Genomic DNA, 21,590 nt, shown 5'->3' with positions numbered 1-21,590 from the left:
CTGAATAGGATGATATCATTATTTAGGAAGATATTTAGATCCCTTTTTATTCTTCCTCTTTTTTTTTTTTTTCTAGAACTGACTCTAACGTTGCTATCCCCCTATAGTATTTCCCATTTTCTACACTCTACTGTAATCTTTTACAATCTCTTTGATACTTCCTCATCCTTTAACTACAAAGTTACCATAGGTTCCTTAAAACTATATCCTTATTCTACAAATGTGATCCATGTACATCCACTATTTATTGGCCCTGTAATCTATAATTTTTTATTTGTCTTTTTCTTCCTTCTTGTAATTTCCTCCATGAGCTCTGAACCTCTTCATTTTCTCCTAATTTCTGTTTGTTTGGAACAAGAAGTGCACCACATCCCATAGTCCATCTCTGGAGAAAGCAAGAGAGGGTTGCTACATTTCTATATACAGTGGGACCATAGAGAACGCACACAGTCAGATCACATCAGCAAAAAATTTCGCTCATACCACTGCCGCTCTGATCCACAACCGCCAGCAGAACTACCCAGGGCCTCCAACAATAGACTTCCATAGTGGTGTGCTCAGTGCAAAAGTGGCCAATTGCCAAGCTCAAGTGCTGTCATTTAGAGATGGGGAGGGAGTCCTCCTTCAACAGGTTATAGTCATAGCCAGGCGTTTCCTTAGCTGGAGGTTTCTTAGCACTTAAAGTGGTTTTAAAGGCAAAAGGTTTTTTTATCTTAATGCTTTGCATTAAGAAAAAAAAAAAAAACCTGTGCAACAGCCCCCCTAATACTTACCTGAGGTCCCTCTCTGATCAGCGATGTCCACGAGTGTCTCATCCGTCCGAGATTCTCCTTCCTGATTGGCTGAAACATTGGCTCCCACTGCTGTCAGTCAGATAGCCAATCAGAGGAGAGAGGGGGCTGCAGATTTTCCCTTACGTTCTGTGTGGTGAAACCTATGTAGACAGGACAGGAAGTGAGAGTAACTCTCTTACGGAGCACCAGATAAAAACCTTATAAGGGTTGCAATCCTTCCCCACTCCAAAAAACGAGAAAAAGGTTTTTGGCTTAACATACACTTTTTAACACTCTTTAATGTGATACTAAAGTCTTGTTTTTTTGTTTTTTTTTCTCCTTTTAAAAATAAGAAATATTTTATACTTTCCTCCTCCTGCAGTTGGTTTTGCACAGAGCAGCCCAGATCCTCCTCTTCTCGGGTCCCTTCTCGGTGCTCCTGGCCCCTCCTTCCTTCCTATTGAGTGCCCCCACAGCAAGCAGCTTGCTATGGGGGCAGCCGAGCCGCATCTCTGTGTATCCATTCAGACATTGAGCTGCGGCCCGGCCCTGCCCCCTCTCTCTCATTGGCTCACTTACTTTGACAGCAGTGGGAGCCAATGGAGCTTTGCTGTTGTCTCAGCCAATGAGGAGGGAGAGTCTAGACAGCTGAGGCTCTCTTGCAACATCGCTGGATCGAGATGTGGCTCGGGTAAGAGGGGGGGCTGCTGGACACAGAAGTTTTTTATTTTAATGCATATAATGTATTAAGATAAAAAAAAAAAAAAAAAACCTTCTGCCTTTACAACCACTTGTAAAAAGATTTGTACATTAAATTGTATTTACTCATTGTAATGCACTGTAACCATTGCAGCTTGACGGGTTCAGCTGTCACTGGGCCTCATTTTGTGCAAGGCACAGTGTCAGATGGAGCTGTCCCCCTTTTTTTTATTATATATATATATATATATATATATATATATATATATATATATATATATATATATATAATATACCGTATATACTCGAGTATAAGTCGAATTTTTCAGCACATTTTTTTGTGCTGAAAGTGCCCCCCTCGACTTATACTTGAGTCAAGCACTTTTCTGCAGCAAAAAATTTCATTTTCCGAACCGAGTTTGGGGCCCCGTATCTCAGGGCCACTTGGTGCTAGGAACCCCAAATTTGGTGTGCAAACCCAGCGGAACTGGTACCACAACATATCCAAAGCTGGGGTTCCTAGCACCAAGTGGCCCTGAGATACGGGGCCCCAAAACCAGTTCAGAAAATGTCATTCTCTGCTGCAGAAAAGTGCTTGACATTTTCTGAACTGATTTTTGGGGCCCTGTATCTCGGGGCCACTTGGTGCTAGAAACCCCAGCTTTGGAAATTTTTTGGTGCTAGTTCCACTGGGTTTGCACACCAAATTTGGGGTTCCTAGCACTAAGTGGCCCCGGGATATGGGGCCCCAAATTCGGTCAACTGTGTCCATCTGCAGCAATGTCATTTCAGGACCCTTTGGGTTCAGAGACCCCAAATTTTGGCTGCAGCTAGGGGGCATCTAGGAACACTTAACTACCGAGTTTGAAGTTCAGGGGACCTTTGGCTGCAAATGGGCACAGTGAGGCATGCAAATGGGCACAGTGATGCTGCAAATGGGCATTGTTGACCCTCTTTTCCACTTACAGTAACTGTGCATTTCTCACCCTCGTCTTATACTCGGGTCAATAAGTTTTTCCCATTTTTTTGTAGTAAATTAGGGCCTCGACTTATACTCAGAACGACTTATACTCGAGTATATACGGTATATATATATATATATATATATATATATATATATATATATATATATATATATATATATATATATATATATATATATATATATATATATATATATATTTTTTTTTTTTTTTTTTTCTCATACCAGCCTCACAAGATCTCCATAATTTTGCTGTTATGTTGATCACATAATCCACAATTGGTTCCTGAATGTTAGTATAAAGTTAGGAGGTGCAGATAGTGTACCCTTAGAACTAGAAGGGTGCACAGGTGTGTGCTGATAGTACCATGATAGACTGTAGATTGACATTTTCTCTGCCATGTCTGAGAATAATATTCTGCTGATTGTGGTGAGGAACAAGGTTAACAAGAGCAACCAATTTTATTTGTAGACTGTATGTGTGTGGAGTCAGATTCGGAAGAGAAAAAGGAAACCGGGGTGAGGCATCCTGTGAACTATGAGGACGATGATGAAGATGACCTTGATTACGATTATGATGACGATGATGAGGAGGAGGAGGATGATGATGATCACTTTTCAGGTATGTTGTTTCATTGATATTTGATAGCCGTATTGATTGATCATTGATGGCCGTAGGTACAGAGCATGTACCATTAACACCAGAAATTTCTAGATGAAGGCGGAACTTTACTCCCTTATAAATTTTAAGGAGACTTGCGAAGAGTTAGTTAATGTTTCATTGCAGAGGAGGTGTATAGTATCTTTTTCTTTTCCAAAAATATTATTTATGCCCACAAATTTCCCTTGGGGGTAGGAGGTTTTTAAAGTTTAAATATAAAACAAAGCTGCGCTACTAGTGATAATAAAAAAACAAAAACGATATTTTAGCAGCCAGCATCAACAGTATAGCAAACTGTGTAACAAAAATATATAAATGCATCGCTAGTGTATAATGTGTAATAAAAAGGTCAAAACATCCCTCAGGGATGAATGTGAGACTGGTGACAGCTTGTAAATCTAACGCAAAACTGTATTGTGTGAATCATGAAACGGACTGTCAAATGTACACAAAAAAAATTATTTTTGGAATGCCTGTGACATAAAAGCAGCAAAAAAACTGTCCGTGATAAAAAAAATATTCCTCAGTGGGTGCAATAAAGTCCCATGTGTAAAGAATGTGTAAAGGTGATGCCTTTTCAGCCAATGGGTATAGCAGAACCGGCTTCTTTATATAACATTTACCAACATACAGGTGGGATGATGGAAGAATTAGGTACGCTTTACCACAAGGGATGGACACACTCACCATACGGCGGTGGGTCAATCAGGCGTTTGGATCATTCAATCCGGCAGATGCTTGGTGGAAGAACCTGACAACTATATGCGAGTTCAAGCACGTCTGCTTGTTGGAGGTCCTAATAAGTACCATCCACTCCTTCTTGCTCTGGATGAGGCCATTGAAGTGTACTTTTACATCATCACTTTCTTCCACCAAGCATCTTCCGGATTGAATGATCCAAACACCTGATTGACCCACCACCGTATGGGGAGTGTGTTTTTCGTGATCGTAGTCCAAACCCACCTGAGCACTCCCGCCAGGAAGCCGACACTGCACACCACCAATCATAGGCAGTGATGCATTTCCCGGTCTGTGCAGCTGTATATATTTTATTTTTCTCGTTATTTTTAAAGTTCTTACCGATCTCAAAATAAAACAAATATACCCTAAACCACATATTTAACAGTAAACCCTTAACCACTTCAGCTCTGGAAGGTTTTACCCACTTAATGACCAGGCCATTTTTTGCAATACGACACTGCGTTACTTTATCTGACAATTGCGCAGTCGTGTGACGCTGTACCCAAATAAAATTGATGTCCTTTTTTTCCCACAAATAGAGCTTTCTTTTGGTGGTATTTGATCGCCTCCTGCGGTTTTTATTTTTTGGCCTATAAACAAAAAAAGGGCAACAATTTTGAAAACTATTTTTTACTTTCTGCTATGAAAACTACCCATTAAAAAAAATTTTAAAAATCAAATTTCTTCATCAATTTAGACCAATATGTATTCTACTACATATTTTTGGTAAAACAAATCCCAGAAAGCTTATATTGATTGGTTTGTGCAAATGTTATCGTGTCCACAAACTATGTGATATTTGTATGGCATTTTTATTGCGTTTTTTTTTTTTTTTTTTTTTTTATTGCGGCAGACAGATCAGGAAACTAAGTGACGCTTTTGACACTTTTTGGGAACCAGTGACATTTATTAGTGATCAGTGCTAAAAATATGCACTGTCAGTGTATAAATTACACTGGCTGGGAATGGTTTAACACCAGGGGCAATCAAAGTGTTAAGTGTGTCACTAGGAGGTTCTTGCTTACTGTGTGGGGTATGGACTCACTGGATGAACACAGAGATCCTGCGTTCCCTGTCAGAACGGGGGTCTGCTTGGTTACATGTGGAGCTCCCCCTCTGGCCAATCAGCGCACGCCTCTGTTGTCTATGTCACAAAATTGCATACAGGTATGTCGTTTTGCGCAATAGAGCCGACCTGCCACAGTATATGTACTGTGGCTGGTTGGCAAGTGGGTTAATAAAAGCTGACCATTGTAAGTACCTCTCTCAGAATGTTGAGACAAAACCTTTACCAATAACTGGCACATCTACAGAACAGATTGTTCTTTTGAAAAAACAGACTTACTGGCAGGATCACAGGTGAAGAATAAAGAAAACTAATGCAGCCACCATATCTACAAATTGGTAATTTGCAATATAATATATGTTTGCTTCGATTCCTCTGCGGAAACGCACTCTAGTTCTCTGCCCAGGGTTATCGGCTCTTGATTGAAAAGATTGGTAGCAGCGCAGCCATTGGCTCCCGCTGCTGCAGTCAAATCCAATGACGGGGGCGGGGCCGAGTCCGGCATTCTGTGTCTATAGATGCAAATGCTGGACTCGGGAGCGTGCTCGCATGGTAACCCCTCGGGAAAGCGCTTCTTCCAGGGGGTTAACTGATGATGCCAGGTGCCGCTGAGGGACCCCAGAAGAGGAGGATCGGGGCCACACTGTGCAAAATGAACTGCACAGTGGAGGTAAGTATGATATGTTTGTTATTTAAAAAAAAAAAAAAAACAGAGTTTACAATCACTTTAAGGATAATGTTACTCCCTGAATATTTGTTTATTCTCCAACGGATCTAGTTGTGATGGTAATTATGGTGGACTTTCTTTCTTTTTATAAAGACTGTTTCTGCGTGGATCCAGAACCGGTCCACAAGATTGAATGGAAGGAAAAGGTGAAAATTAAGGAAGAATTTAAAGAGGAGAAGATTTCTTCCGGTGAGTATAAATGAAAGATGGAACTTATTTCAGTAACGGTCTTTATACAGTCCATGTGCAATTGAAAAAGTCTAGTAACGGTGCTGAAAAGGTGACTTCAATGAACAACAGTGCTAACAATTAAAGAAGAATTTTCCATGCATGAGAGGCATCATCCAGATTGCATTTCACCACCGTGGACAGGACCAGCAACACAAACCGCCTATTAAATTGAATTGACCCTCAGAAAATGAGTGGTCAGTTGAGCTTGAGAATAAAACACCTGTCAGCTCAATCAAATAATGCTCTTCCGTTCCTTGGTAGACAATACTACACATCAGGAATAAAAAAAAATATATATATATATAATTTTCTCATAGTTTATTAAAGCGGTAGTAAACTTGTTTTTTTTTTTTTTTTTTTTTTTTCACAGATAAAAAAAAAAAATTCCACCTGCAAGGCCATATCATAGTGTGCTAGTATGCATCACATACTAGCACATTATGAAAGACTTGCCTTAAAACAAAGCGCTCCAGCGGCGTGCTGTCACCACTGTAGAGGCTTCCATCTTCACCCGGTCTACCTATCGGGTGCGGGAGCCGCGCTGACATCGCGCATGCGCGCAGGAGTCTCGGCCACGGCACACAGCTCTGAAGGAATGGCACGGTGACGTCACCGGTTTCTAATCGCTAGAATATCTCTTAAACTGTGCATGTTTAGGAGATGTTCATTTTACCTACAGGTAAGCCTTATTATAAGCTTACTTGTAGGTAAAAAGAAAAAAGACTACTACTTTAAAAACACAGGTTTTTCTCTTGAGTTATATCATGAAGAAACAGCCATGGCCACTTGCGTGATGACGTCACATCAGGCTCTGCCCTATACGTTTCGTCATAAAAAGTAGTCGTCAGGCTGAGTTATGTCACTCTCAGCCAGCCAATTAGGATGGCCGAAGATGCGCAACCCAGAAAAGGACCTGGCGAAGATGTCACAGAGAGATGATGGAAATATGGGGCACTTTGCTAGGTAAGTCTTTCATAATGTGCAAATATGTTGTCCATACTTATGGCAAAAACCCTGAGTGCCAGCAGCGGAGTTTAACTCTACTTTAACTTGTAAAAGCTCCCATTGTGTAGTCATTAGTAACCCCTGACACAGCTTCTCAAGGCCGTCATCTTGGATGTGATTTCAGTAGACTCGGCGCTTTCATTCAGGTGACTCTCTCTAGCTGTGTTTCTCAACCTTTTTTCAGTCAAGGCACCCTTTAAAATTATGGATAATCTCGAGGCACCCCAAATTTAAAATGTAAAAATTGTTATGGTTCTACATTACAGTGCCTTGAAAAAGTATTCTCATACCCCTTGACATTTTCCACATTTTGTCATGTTATAACCAAAAACGTAAATGTATTTTATTGGGATTTTATGTGATTGACCAACACAAAGTGGCACATAATTGTGAAGTGGAAGGAAAATGATAAATGGTTTTCAACATTTTTTACAAATATCTGAAAAGTGTTTTGTGCATTTGTATTCAGCCCCATTTACTCTGATACCCCTAACTATAATCTAGTGGAACCAATTGCCTTCAGAAGTCACCTAATTCGTAAAAAGAGTCCATCTGTGTGTCATTTAACCCTCCCTGGCAGTAAACCTAAGTGTGGCTCGGGGTTAAATTCCCATACCATTAGCGGTAACCCCCGAGCCACACTCGGGATTGCATTGCAGAATCCTAGTACAACATACCTGCCTTGTCACCAGGATCCTGCAATGTCCCCCCGCTGTGTCCTCCGCCGGATTATCTGCCCGATGCTCTGTTCCCTGTGAGCGTCCCGACACATGGGGGCGGAGCCCGGTGGCAAATTCAAAAAGTACAAAATACATAACGCATACGGTACAGTGTAATGTTACTGTATCAAATCATTTCACATCCCTTTTTGTCCAGTGCCCTGCATGCAGTTTTATATTATATATATATATATATATATATATATATATATATATATATATATATATATATATATATATATATATATATATATATATTTATATTATATTTAAAGTGTCCCTTTATGTCAAAAGCGGTTTTAGACCAGCTAGAAAACAGCGATAGTAAATTAGAACACTTGCAGAATTGAACGATAGTGATTTGTGGGGAAATTCATTTTATTATTATATTATAATTTTTTTTATAATTATTTATTATCTTATAATTTTATTTTGTGTTTCAAACTTTATCATACCCGGGATGTCTACTAGACTCTTGTTTGGACAGATTTAAGTGAGTTATTCCTAAGAATTACAGGCCTTCAATATAAAACGCCAAATTTCTATGCAAAACAATGTACCATTTTGAGATGAAAAAATCTGACATAATCATACCGCCAGGGAGGTTAATCTCCGAATAAATACAGCTGTTCTGTGAAGCCCTCAGAGGTTTGTTAGAGGACCTTGGTCAGCATCATCAAGGCCAAGGAACACACCAGACAGGTCAGGGGAAAAGTTGTGGAGAAGTTTAAAGCAGGGTTAGGTTATAAAAAAAAAATAAAAAAATATCCCAAGCTTTGAACATCTCACGGAGCACTGTTCAATCCATCATCCAAAAATGGAAAGAGTATGGCACAACTGCAAACCTACCAAGACATGGCCATCCACCTAAACTGACAGGCCGGACAAGGAGAGCATTCATCAGAGAAGCAACCAAGAGGCTCATGGTAACTCTGGAGGAGCTGCAGAGATCCACAGCTCAGGTGGGAGAATCTGTCCACAGGACAACTATTAGTCGTGTTCTCCACAAATCTGGTCTTTATGGAAGAGTGGCAAGAAGAAAGCCATAAGCAGTCCCATTTGCAGTTTGTGAGAAGCCATGTAGGGGACACAGCAAACATGTGGAAGAAGGTGCTCTGTTCAGATGAGACCAAAATTGAACTTTTTGGCCTAAAAGTAAAATGCTATGTATGTTGGAAAACTAACTCTGCACATCACCCTGAACACACCATCCCCACCGTGAAACATGGTGGTGGCAGCATTATGTTGTGGGGATGCTTTACATCAACGGGGACAGGGAAGCTGGTCAGAGCTAATGGGAAGATGGATGCAGCCAAATACAGGGCAATGTTAGAAGAAAACCTGTTAGAGTCTGTAAAAGACTGAGACTGGGACGAAGGTTCACCTTCCAGCAGGACAATGACCTTAAAGATACAGCCAGAGCTACAATGGAATGGTTTAGATCAAAGCATATTCATGTGTTAGAATGGCCCAGTCAAAGTCCAGACCTAAATCCAATTGAGAATCTGTGGCAAGACTTGAAAATTTCTGTTCACAGACACTCTCCATCCAATCTTGCAGAGCTTGAGCTATTTTGCAAAGAAGAATGGGCAAAAATGACGCTCTCTATATGTGCAAAGCTGGTAGAGACATCCCCAAAAAGACTTGCAGCTGTAATTGCAGAGAAAGTATTGACTCAGGGGGCTTAATACAAATGCACGCCACACTTTTCCCATATTTATTTGTAAAAAATTGAAAATCATTTTCCTTCCATTCACAATTATGTGCCACTTTGTGTTGGTCTATCACATAAAATCCCAGTAAAATATATTTACGTTTTTGGTTGTAACATGACAAAATGTGGAAAATTTTAAGGGGTATGAATACCTTTTCAAGGCACTGTAATGCAGCAACATCCACATATGCAGGACACCCAACATTAGAGGTGATTTATACTTCCAAAGCAAATACATCTTTTCACACTTTTCTCTATTCAATCCCCCTCGCAATCTTAATCCAGCATTTCCACGATTTATGTAGCAAGTGCAGAGCCGTTCTCTGCTCAGAGCTGTCAAAAAACAAACAAACAAACAAACAAGGCAGCCGGCAAAGTTTATAACAACATTGCTCAGCGCTGAGATAAAAAGAAACATTGTATAATTTAGTTCTTTTAGATCAAAGGGATGAACTTTGGTCTGCAAATGAGGTCAGTTTAACCACTAAGGCCCCTTTCACACATGCGGACCGTTCATTTCATCAGTTCAGTCATGTCAAAACGGATGAAGTTTTCGTCTGTCCACTACCAATGCAAAAACGGATGAAAAACTGACCATTTGTCAGTTAACGTGCGTTTTTCATCCGATCCGTTTTTTTTTTTAACAGATGAAAGCCCTGAAAGATGAAAGCCCTATTTTTCATTCATCAAAAAACAGATGTTGACGAAAGTGGATCATCAGTATTTCTATAAGCTTGCATTGATGTCTGTTTTTCATCCGTCACCGATGTGTGAAAGGGGCCTTCAAGGCTAAGCCTTTTTCTGACGCTTGTTGCTTACAAGTTTGAATTCTATTTTTTTGCTAGAAAATTACTTAGAACCTCCAAACAAAAAAGAATAAAATGGTGGTCGTTGCAATATTTTATGTCGCACTGTACTTGCACAGCGGTCTTTCAAATGCCATTTTTTGGGGAAAAAAATACACTTTAATTAAAAAAATAATAAACAGTAAAGTTAGCCCATTTTTTTTGTATAATGTGAAAGAAGATGTTACCCCGAGAATTGTGATCTTTTTTCTAAGCAAAAAAAAAAAATTGTTTCTCATTTTATCCAGAATCGTGCCGCTCTACAGTGCCTAGAAGATTGTAATGGTGCGCAGTGAAAGCCTGTAGCTTTGTGAAACTAAAAGGCAGGTTTGCTCCACCTGCTGGCTTGTATGCAATTTTTAGGAATTTTGCCAAGGCACCCCAGAGTGCCTGGGCACCCTGGTTGAAAAAGGCTGCTCTATAATATTCCCCTTCACTCATCCCCTGGCTGCAGCAAAAAGTGACGCAGGGAGGTTAAAGGAGGGGCAAAGTTGCTGGGACACTTAGGCCCCATTCACACTAGCGCGTTTTTTGATGCATTTTGCAGAAATGCACGGGAATTTTTTAACATGGGTTCCTATGGAACATGTTCACATCAATGCTTTTTTGTATCTCTGCGTTTTTGGAAAGGGTCGGGGACTTTTTTTCATGCAAAAAGCAGCGTTTTGCATGTAATGGATTTCAATGGACAAGCATCAAAAACGCAAGTGCACCGTTTTTGCACCGTTTTTGCACCGTTTTTGGTGCGTTTTTGGTGCGTTTTTGCCGTTTTTTTTTTTTGTAATTTTTTTTAAGACTGTAAAAAAAAAATGAAAAAAAAAAACGCAAAACGCAAATCGCGGCAAAAACGCGGCAAAAACGCGGCTCAAAAACGTGGCAAGCATGAAAAAAAAACCTCCAAAAACGCTCAAAAGCAACATGCATAGGTGTGAATCGAGCCTTATTGGACGCTCCCAGAAGAGGAGAGGATTATGGTGCACAAGGAGTGAGGAAGATGTGCTAGGGAATTGACTATTCAGGGAGTATCCAAATTTTCTAGCAAGTTCAGAGGCACATTACAAGGAGGGGGGATATGATTTATGGAAAGGTAAAACATCCATGTTGGCTTGTTAAAATGATACTAAAGGTTTTTGTTTAAAAAAAAAAAAAAAATAACAAACATGTCATACTTCCACTGTGCAGCTTGTTTTGCCCAGAGTGGCAATGAACCTGCTCTTCTCGGCGGCTCTCTTGGCTCCTCCCCACATCTGATAAGCCCCTCGGAGAAGCGCTTCCCCGAGGGGGTTACCTTGTGGGCGTGTTTGAGTCCAGCATTTGGTGTCCATAGACGCCGAATTGCTGGACTCAGCCCCGGCGCCCACGTCGTTGGATTTGATTGACGGCAGCAGGAGCCAATGGCTGCGCTGCTATCAATCTATCCAATCAAGAGTCGAGAACCCCAGCCAGAGAGAGAGCGCGTCCCCGTGGGACAAGTTCGAGGGTTCAGGTAAATAAAACTGGGGGGCTGGGGGGCCGGTCACGGACAGGTGATTTTTCACCTTATTGCATAGGATGTATTAAGGTGAAAAAACACGAACCTTTACAACCCCTTTAAATAAGACACTGGGGTTGATTTACTAAAGGCAACTAGACTGTGCACTTTGCAAGTGCAGCTGATCCCAGAGCTTAGTAAATGAGGTAAAGCTTCACTTTGAAAAGAGTACCCAATCACGTGCAAGGGAAGTAAAAAAAAAAAATTGTTGCTTGCACATGATTGGATGATGGAAGTAAGCAGAGCTTCTATTACTTTACTAAGCTCTAGGGCAACTGCATTTTGCAAAGTGCACAGTCAATTTGCCTTTAGTAAATCAACCCCACTGTCTGTGCTTTTACTAACAATAGGATAATACAGGACCCTTCTGAAGTCACTGAATCTCATGTTTTAACACAGATTTTAGATGAAGTTTATAAATATTGTGGAGCAAATGATACATTTCACTAGAAGATTGCACTGATGGGAAACAATAAAATATATGTTCTTGCCCACAGCGGATGTGACGACTACAAAAAGCAATACCCAGCCAATGAATGTTGAAGGTGTTGCTGAAATTGGTAAGTGATTGGGACTGTAAAGTGATTCTTTTTAAACATTTGTCATTATGCTGGCTTCCCCGGGTTGCAGGACACAGTAATGATGTAGTGACCGGTGATTGGAACCGCGGTGTATGGTACGGGACAGGCAGGCATCTGACACTCTCTAGAGACACTATAGTGAAAGCAGCAGATTCTTAAAAATGCTGATAATTACTTTTGAAGTTACATTAAACTACATTCCTCACTGGGTGTGCAAGTATTTTAAAATATACGTCATAAGTTTACATCCTGCTGTGAGCTGGCCACACCTGCTTAGAGGGTTCTATAGGGGTCTCCCAAGACAAGAGACAATTAAAGATGCCCCCATAGAACCCTTCCCTTTGGGAACCTACTGTACATTTTGCGGTCCACACACTGAAGGTATGTCAGCAGGAAGCTGCAGGTATCATTGCTAGGTAAGTCTGCATCTGAGGAGGGGGGCTATGTTGGCAGAGTGGGTGGGGATCAAAAAAGGATAAATGTATTTTGTTTGAAAGTCTACTTATCCTTTAAAAAGGGCCTGAACGAAACAGCTAGAAGTGTTAATTGTGCCTAAGCAGTACCTTTTTTAAAATGTATCTCTTGGTTAGATATCCTTCTGAAAAATGGCAGTGTACTTCCTGGTATGTAAGGGTACCTAGGCACTTCTGTACTGTAGCCCCATAGCTATATTTTCAGTGTGGGCTCTAAGACACCTATGTGAATTAGATGCGGGTTTCCCCACATTCAATTTGCATGACAGGAGATTGTGACTTGCTCTCTATGGAGGCGGTTCTCATATCTCCATTGCGGCTGCAGAGCAGCTTGCACAGGAACGATGTGCATCTTTGGCTTAGTTTCGGGGCCGAATTCAGGCAAAAATTCATCTCTGATTCATCCCTGAAATAGAGAACAGGGATGCACCAGACCCCTGCTGCGAGTCGCATCCGTCAGAGGTGTGAACCCAGCCTCGTGAGATTTGGTGATGCAACTACTGTGCTGCTCATTGTTTTCTATGCTGGAAGCCCTAACGTGAGGAAGCAAAGCCCTGCCTTCTACTAAGAAGGCCACCTCCACACACAGACACAGGGCAAAATGAGGCATGGCTAATCAATCAGGTAATGATCAGCTGGAAGGAGACCACATTTTTAGGGAGCTGGTGAAGTTCCTCTTTAATAAGCCGTGACACTGCTGCTCAAGGCCACCATCTTGGATACGATATCAGCAGACTCGGAGTTGTCACTCTAGTGACCCTCTATACCAGAGGTCTCCAAACTATGGCCCCCAGTTGTTCAGGAACTACAATTCCAATCATGCCTAGTCATGTCTGTGAATGTCAGAGTTTTACAATGCCTTGTGGGATGTGTAGTTCCGCAACAGCTGGAGGACCGTAGTTTGAAAATATCAGATCTATAGTATCCCCCTTCACTCTTCCCCCCCCCCCCCTGGCTGCAACAAAAAAGTGATGCAGGGTGGTTAAAGGAGGGGCAAAAGAGCTGGGACCATAATTAGACACTCCCAGATGAGGCGAGGATTATGACGTACAGGGAGTGAAGGGGATGTGCTAGAGAATTGACTCTTCCTGAAGTAGTCAAATTTTCTAATTCAGAGGTGACTGCTCCTTTGCTCTCTGTATACCCTTTTTGAAAACCATATTTCAGTTCTTTAAATAAACCTTCAGTGAGAAAGCCTGGAGACCACCTTTTGTTGATCCACCCTCTTAAATATACTAGTTTCTTGACCATTATGTTAATCCAATGGCCTTAGACTAAGCTACTTCCTCGACAAGGTATGCAGATTAGGAATGCTGACTTAATTCTATTTTTACTAAATGCATTGGTGTCTTAAAGCATGAAACCAGATAACTAGCATTTTTAGGAAATAAGCAACGGTCCATCTTTCTTTCAGTACAGGGTTTCTTCAACGTCATGCTATCTAATTCAGTCTATGCATTAAAAAAATGGTTCTGTATACTCTGCTCTTCTCAGTCTACTCCTTCTTTGATGGAGGAGTAATGGTAAGGAACAGATCTTTAAATTACATTTGGTTAACTTATCTTATTTTTTTTTTTCTGCAGAGTGGATTGTAGAAGATGTGGTCACGCCATTGCCCCAACAAGACCCATCCAGCAAGGCAGAGGTAAACTACTGGTTTGTGAAGAGGGTGGCAACAAACAACCACAATGATGGGTCCTCCCATTCCCCTCATGGTCAGCAGTCGTCGCACACTAACCCATCTGTAAAGGAGCACCGTACTAGGCAAATAACTCCTAGAGACTTGCGGTTCATTTGCCCCGTGTGTCCTGAAACGTTTGAGGGTGTGTCAGAATTCTTTGAGCATCAGAAAATCCATGACAACGTTTGTCCAGAATGTGGGGAACAGTTTTCTGATAAGTCGGCACTTGAAGGACATCTGTTACTGCACCTGGAAGACAAGATACGCATATGTGAGGAGTGCGGTCAGTGTTTTGGCACGCAGGCCGAGTTGGAGACCCACATGAAGACCCACAAAGGAGATAGGCAATGGCTGTGCAATCAGTGCGGCAAATGCCTTTACTCCAAGTCTGGTCTCGACAGGCACCGGCTCATCCATATACGAGATAGACTTGTACCTTGTCCGCAGTGCGGCAAATGTTTTGCAAAACAGTCAAACTTCGAAATGCACTTGCGTCTCCACACTGGCGAAGAGCTGTACCCGTGTACGCTGTGCGAAAAAATCTTCCCCACAAAAGCTGCATGTGAAAGGCACATCAGAGCCCACACTATGGAGCGCCCCCATGCCTGCCCAGAATGTGGCAAGAGGTTCTTGTATAATGGCTGTCTGATTAAACACATGCGCGTTCATACAGGGGAAAAACCGTACGTCTGCGATCTATGTGGGAGACGGTTTGCCCAAAGCTCCAGTCTTAATAGCCACAGACGGCTACATGAGGATGAAAAGCCTTTTGTTTGTAAGGCATGTCAGAAGTGCTTTAGCAAGAAATTCAATTTTGAGATGCACATGAAAATTCATGCTAAGGAAAGGCTGATCGAGCAATTAGCTCGACTGAAATGTGACAGTGGTGATAACACCCTGGCCCATTCTGGGGAGACAAATAATTATAAACCCGCTAATGATGCCCTGTTTACTGACAAGACTGCTATGGACATCAACGTTGGTGTTTCGGCCAGTGAAAGCACTAGAGATGTTGACAAGATCCCAGTTTTAGATATCTTGCTTGGGGGTAAGCCCACCGGAGAGATCATGTTGGATAAAACTCCAGTTAACGATATCTCGCTTAATAAGTCTAAAGATGTCGCTGTTAATGACGTATCTTTAAGAGATGCTACTGGTGCACCACCCATTAAAGAATCCTCGTTAGGTGAGGGCTTTATAAGAGACGGCTTATTGGGTAACACAACAGATAGAGATGTCTCGTTAAGTAATGCGTCCATAAGCTATATCTCACCTAGCGACAGGCCCAGAACAGGTGTCTCCTTGAATGAAAATGTATCTATAGATGTCTCTCTTAGTGAGTCATCTAACACAGATGAATCATTTGGCGAAATGTCCGACGATGACCTCCTAAACGAGGAGCCATGGAAATCAAATCCGGAGGTACGTCCATACATTTGTGCTGAGTGCGGGAAGAGCTTCCTCTCCAACGGCTGCCTGGTCAAGCACATGCGGACCCACACGGGAGAGAGGCCTTTCGGCTGTCCGCAATGTGGAAAACATTTTGCACAGAAGTCCACGCTCAACTGCCACATTAGAAGTCACACAGGCGAACGACCTTATTTGTGCCCGCTATGTGGCAAAGGCTTCACTAGCCAGTCCCACGTTTCCCGCCACCAGGCAGTTCACCGGTCAGGCCAATTCTCATGTAATGGGTGCGGTAAAGAGTTTACGGTGAAGTCTTATTTGTTAAAGCACCAAAGGAGGACACGCTGTGTACTAAAACTCTGACTTTTACCTTTTTTTTACTTTTTTTTTTTTTTTTTTTTTTGTTAAATATAAATAGTTTACTTTTGTTAATATCTATGTTTTCCGTTTTTATTCAATGAACCGTTTTCAAAATGTTTTTGCCTTTTTATCTATGGTCCTATCCAGTGCCTGGTTTAATGATTAAAATGTAATGTTTTCAGGTGCTGCAGATTACAACGTATGACCTTTACTGTAACCATTCCGTTTCCAATGTTGCTTCTTGCATGTCAGTGGGTGGGTAGGTAAAGCTGAACAGCATCAATTTTGCTATCGTTCTGAGGCATTAAACTTTAAAGTGGTATCGAAGGCTCAAGATTTTTTTTACCTTCATGCATTCTATGCATGAAGGTAAAAAAATAAAATTAAAAAACCTGTGGATTTGGTGCCATCTATCCTCAGGAGGCCATTGATCCTCATTGGCTCCCGCTACTGTCAATCAGCCAGTGAGCCAATGAGGAGAGAGAGAGGGCAGGGCAGAGTCATGGCTCTGTGTCTGAATGGACACGCAGAACTGTGGCTCAGGAGCGAGTTTGCCCACAGCAATCTGCTTTCTTTGGGGACACTTGGGAGCAGGGAAGGGCCAGGAGCGCCGATGGGTAATGTGAGAAGAGGAGGATCGGGGCTGCTCTGTGCAAAACCACTGCACAGAGCAGGTAAGTATAAAATGTTTAACAAAATAAAACTTGCCTTTTTTAATATCACTTTAAGGCCTGTTTCACATGGGCTGCAGCTTGTATAAGCGCGGTGTGAACAGCAATCTTTGTTGAAGCTTTTAAAGTACCATTCAGCTCCAGTTTGTAAACGCAGATCCTCATGGGAGTGTTGATTGCCACTTTAGGCTGGGTTCACACTATTTGCAATAGCAGGAGATTGTGAATGGCTTTCTATGGAGCCGGTTCACATATCTCCGATGCGGCTTCGGTGCAAATTTGCACAGGAGCTCTGTGCGTCTTCTGGTCCATTTCAGGTCTGAATTCAGCCCAAAATTCGGGCTGAAATCAGACCTGAAATGGTGAACCAGGAGACACAGGACCCCTGCTGGGAGCCGCATCTGTATTAGGTGTGATCCGAGCATTAAGCAAGCTGCTAGCAGGCTTTAGCACTTCTTGAAGATTCTTGAAAGCCTTCTGAAGCCTGCTAGCAGCTTGCTTAACCACTTTGCGCCTTCTGTATAGCAAAATGATGGCCAGCCTGAAAGTGGTTCTGTTATCCTGACTGGGTGTCCTCTGATGTCCAGCAGGATAAGCCGCAATCACCCGCGGCGATCTGTGTAGTGTGTCAGTCTGACGCACCGCATCTCTGATCGGGGTAAAGTGCCTAAGACGTAGGCTCTTTACCATGTGATCAGCTGTGTCCAATTACAGCTGATCACAGGCTGACAGGTGCGAGTAGAGGAGAGCCGATTGGCTGCTCTCCTGATGGGGGGTCTGCACTGATTATCAGTTCAGCCCACCCATGACCACCAGGTGAGCCCACCAGGGATGATCAGTGCCCATTAGGGATGGCACTCTGTGCCCATCAGTGATGCCTGCCAATGCCTCCTGATTAGTGCCGCCTATGAGTGCCGATCAGTGCTGCCAATCAGTGCCTGTCAGTGATGCATATAAGTGCATCATCGGTTCCCCTCAGTGAAGGAGAAAACTTATAAAGTTTTGTAACAGAAATTAAAAACTTTTTTTATTTTTTTCAAAATTTCCATTTTTTTTTTTTTTTTTTTGTAGCGCAAAAAATAACCAAATAATCAAATACCACCAAAAGAAAGCTCTATTTGTGGGGTAAAAAAGATAAAAATGTTGTTTGTGTATAGCATCGCATGACCTCGCAATTGTCATTCAAGATGTGACAACGCTGAAAGCTGAAAATTGGTTTGGGCAGGAAGGTGTATAAGTGGCCTGTATTGAAGTGGTTAAAGGTGGCAATCTGCACTTCTGTGAGGATCTGTTTTCAACATTTACAAACTGGAGCTGAATGGTACTTTAAAAGCTTCAACAAAGCTTGCTGAAAGCTCTGCAAGTGCTCTATCAAAGCTTGCTGTTCACACTGCTCTTATACAAGCTGCAGCCCTTGTGGCTTCTTGCGCTGTATGTTAATGAGGACAGACCTAGGACAGGCTCTCAGTGTCGCTAAACCCACATCATTAAAAACTATCAATAAATGGTGTATTACATGCTGTTCGTACTCAATCACTATGGGATTCTTTTTCTCTATTTTTTTTTTTAAACTGGTTGATCCTGCTGTTTTCTAGCTCCACCTTGTGTCCATGTCCCCGCTGCATTTGGGGATTTTACAGAGCAGTGTTGGCAGCTACTGCACATGCTCAGTTTTTAGTGTATTTCTACCCTGAGCTTTTCCTCCCTATCACATCTGAGCAGCCCATGTGACACATATGACACAGAGTCGCACATGTAGGTGTATACACAGTGGTAAATGACAGCCCACTCCCTCCCTCCCTCCCTCCCTCCCTCCTCCATGCCCACTAGCCAGCTAAACTCAATGGGGGTGGGATATTACTAGGGTTGTCCCGATACCACTTTTTTAGGACCGAGTACAAGTACCGATACTTTTTTTTCCAAGTACTCGCCGATATCGATTACCGAGACTTTTTTTTTTCATGTCACGTGACAGTTTTTTTTTTTTTGTTTTTTTTTTTAACAATGCTTGCTTTTTTTGGGGGGGGGGGTGAACGTTGTATGTGTGTGTTATATTTTTTTTTTTTTACAATTTTTTTATTTTTTACAATAATATTTTTTTATTCTTTATTGTTTTTTTTTTTTTTTTTTTATCAGCCCTTTTGGGGGGCTTTGGTGAGATATCAGAGGTCTTAACAGACCTCTGATATCTCCCCCTTGAGACAGAGAAAGAGACAGAGGATAGAGATTCCCCAGTCCCTTTCTCTGCAGCCTCAGCTCTACTGAGAATGAATGGAGAGAAGACAGCGGCTCCTCTCCATTCATAAACTGACACATCGTAATCACAGGAGATTACAATGTTTCAGTTATGTGAATGGACAGAGTCAGCTGACTCTATCCATACACAAAGGAAGGAGGAGGAGGACGGAGGGGGACAGATAAGGAGAGGGGAACGGAGGGGACAGTTGAGAGGGACAGATAAGGAGAGAGGAACGGGGGGGACAGAGGAACGGAGGGGGCATGGAGGAGGATGCAGTGACATACAGCGGTGACAGATCACCGCTGTATGTCACTAAAGCTGGTGAAAGCCGCTGGGGGAGAATCTTGTAACTCCCCCATGCGCTGATCACAGCTGACTTCTAGGTATCAGGGGAAGCATCGGGAGCATTTGCCCGAGTACAAGTACTTGGGCAAATGCTCGGTATCTGTGCCGATACCGATACTAGTATCGGTATCGGGACAACCCTATATTACATATCTATATTACATGTAGATCAATGGAGGCTTCATCTCCCTCTTATTCCAAGACACAGGCTGGAGAGCCGTGACACAGCCTTTGACTGTCAGAAGTCCACCCACACCATGTTATTGCCCAAAAATATTTAATTTCAAATATAATATACTGTTTTTTTGTATGACAATATAAAACTATTTGTAATTTATTTAGGACTAGAAGCTTCTCCAGCTTTAGGAAAAAGGCTACTTGAAAGAGCAATTTTTCAAACACGTTTTGATTGGGAAAAAAGTTTCATGAGTAAAAAACCCTAATATTGGCCCAATTTTTTAATTTTTTTTGTATAATGTGAAATATGATGTTACGCTGAGTAAATAGATACCTAACATGTTACACTTTAATGTTGCATACTTCAGTACTTACAATACCTTAAGAATTGTACAGGTTATCAGTTTAGAGCTAGAGGAGGTCTAGGGCTAGAATTGTTGCTCTCGCTCTAACATTCGCGGCGATACCTGACGTGTGGTTTAAAACTCTGTTTACATATGTGGGTGTGATGTACATTTGTGTTCACTTCTGTGTGCGGGGGCGCTTTTAAATGTATTTTTTGATCCAGTGATGTCTGAGCCTCTCTGCAATGCACCCACTTCATGTCTGATGAGAGGGGCCAGAAGAGTGCTATACATAATTTTCTGAAGAAATCGCAGCACCCTGTCCTAGTATTCTTCTCAGGAGCCCTTGTCGCAGATGCAAGCAGTGGGCTGAGACCTGGGAGGAGTTGTGCAATTAAAATGCCTTTTATAGGTGTCTGGAGAAGGGGGTGTTGTCATTTTATTTGAATGTGTCTAGATAAGGCCTACATGTGATGCGGAGTCTCTATTATTAAAAGAATTGAAATCCAATGACTAAAAGGAGCAGGCCAGAGATAGTCCGGCTGGGGAGGAAAAGGACTGTAGATCAGTGGTGGTCAACACTTCCAGAGGTCCACATTTTCATGCATTAAGGTGTGTTGCATCAAGTTGGGCAGCCCATTTAAAAAAAAAAATTAAAATAAAAAATAAAAGAAGCTAGACCACACCTCGGCACCCAAAAATGTTGGTCCTGCTGCATATCGCATTGTACACTGAAGTAATTGGTAGTACGATAACGTCCAGCATTAGTGACAGTAATATCCCCTCAGCATTGCTGTTAGTGAGGCAATAACCACCCCCAACGCTGGTGTTAGTGAATGCAATATTAACTCCTTACATTGGTGACAGTGGACCCAATAATGATCCCCATAATTGATGACAGTGGACCCAATAATTATCTCCCCATAATTGGTGACAGTGCTAACCCCCCACATCAGTGGTCAGGGCAGTGAAAGCCAACTCCCCTCCGGCATTGGTGATTATGGAAATAAGACAGCCAGACAGTTTTCTTTTCTCTACACAGTAGTCCTGCCCAGAGATGGGGGATAATCTGTGTTCACAGTCAATATGAGGTAGCCTATTTTGTGCATAAAATCCAACATAAGAGAGAAGATGACCGCACTCCAGATATAGCTGGCAAAAAAACGTTATTCCGTAAAATCCAGGAAAAATGTCAAAACCTCACGATACAGACAGCAACAGGGTTGACGCATTTTACAAAAAACTTTGCTTAGTCCATAACCTTAGCTGCACCTGTAAGTTCAACTGTTAATTAGCATAAGTGCAGCTGAATATGCTCGGTGCCTAATTAAACTGCTGTAGACAAACACTCAATTCATGATATATACAAAAAGTAGAAGGAATAAAAACAAAATGTGTATATGAAAAAACACATACAGTTTCATAGAACTTTTTGTAAAATCCCAAGTAGTATATTGGTACACAGTACTAATAAAGATGATGTATACCAGAATGTTGTGCACCTATGTAACATATCGTGCAAAACTTACAGGTGCAACTAAGGTTATGACTAAGCAAAGTTTTTTTTTGTGAAACGCGTCAACCCTGCTGCTGTATTGTGATGTTTTGACTTTTTTCT

General features: G+C 41.9%; 1 protein-coding gene across 1 annotated transcript in view; it reads left to right on the top strand.

Moving 5' to 3' along the window:
• Positions 1 to 16,230, top strand: part of LOC141107516 (uncharacterized) — a gene marked incomplete at its 5' end in the record, with an annotated part of 49,647 nt that extends 33,417 nt beyond the window's left edge. The window contains 4 exon segments of the mRNA XM_073598295.1: positions 2,927 to 3,076; positions 5,743 to 5,838; positions 12,192 to 12,254; positions 14,332 to 16,230. Coding sequence (XP_073454396.1) covers positions 2,927 to 3,076; positions 5,743 to 5,838; positions 12,192 to 12,254; positions 14,332 to 16,199 — 2,177 coding nt within the window.
• Positions 16,231 to 21,590: the final 5,360 nt, after the last annotated feature.

This window comes from Aquarana catesbeiana, linkage group LG09 (assembly GCF_042186555.1).
Source record: "Aquarana catesbeiana isolate 2022-GZ linkage group LG09, ASM4218655v1, whole genome shotgun sequence".
NCBI classification, from domain to species: Eukaryota; Metazoa; Chordata; class Amphibia; order Anura; family Ranidae; genus Aquarana; species Aquarana catesbeiana.
Note: the sequence above shows the minus strand (reverse complement) of the source record. Positions and strands in the feature narration are given on the sequence as shown.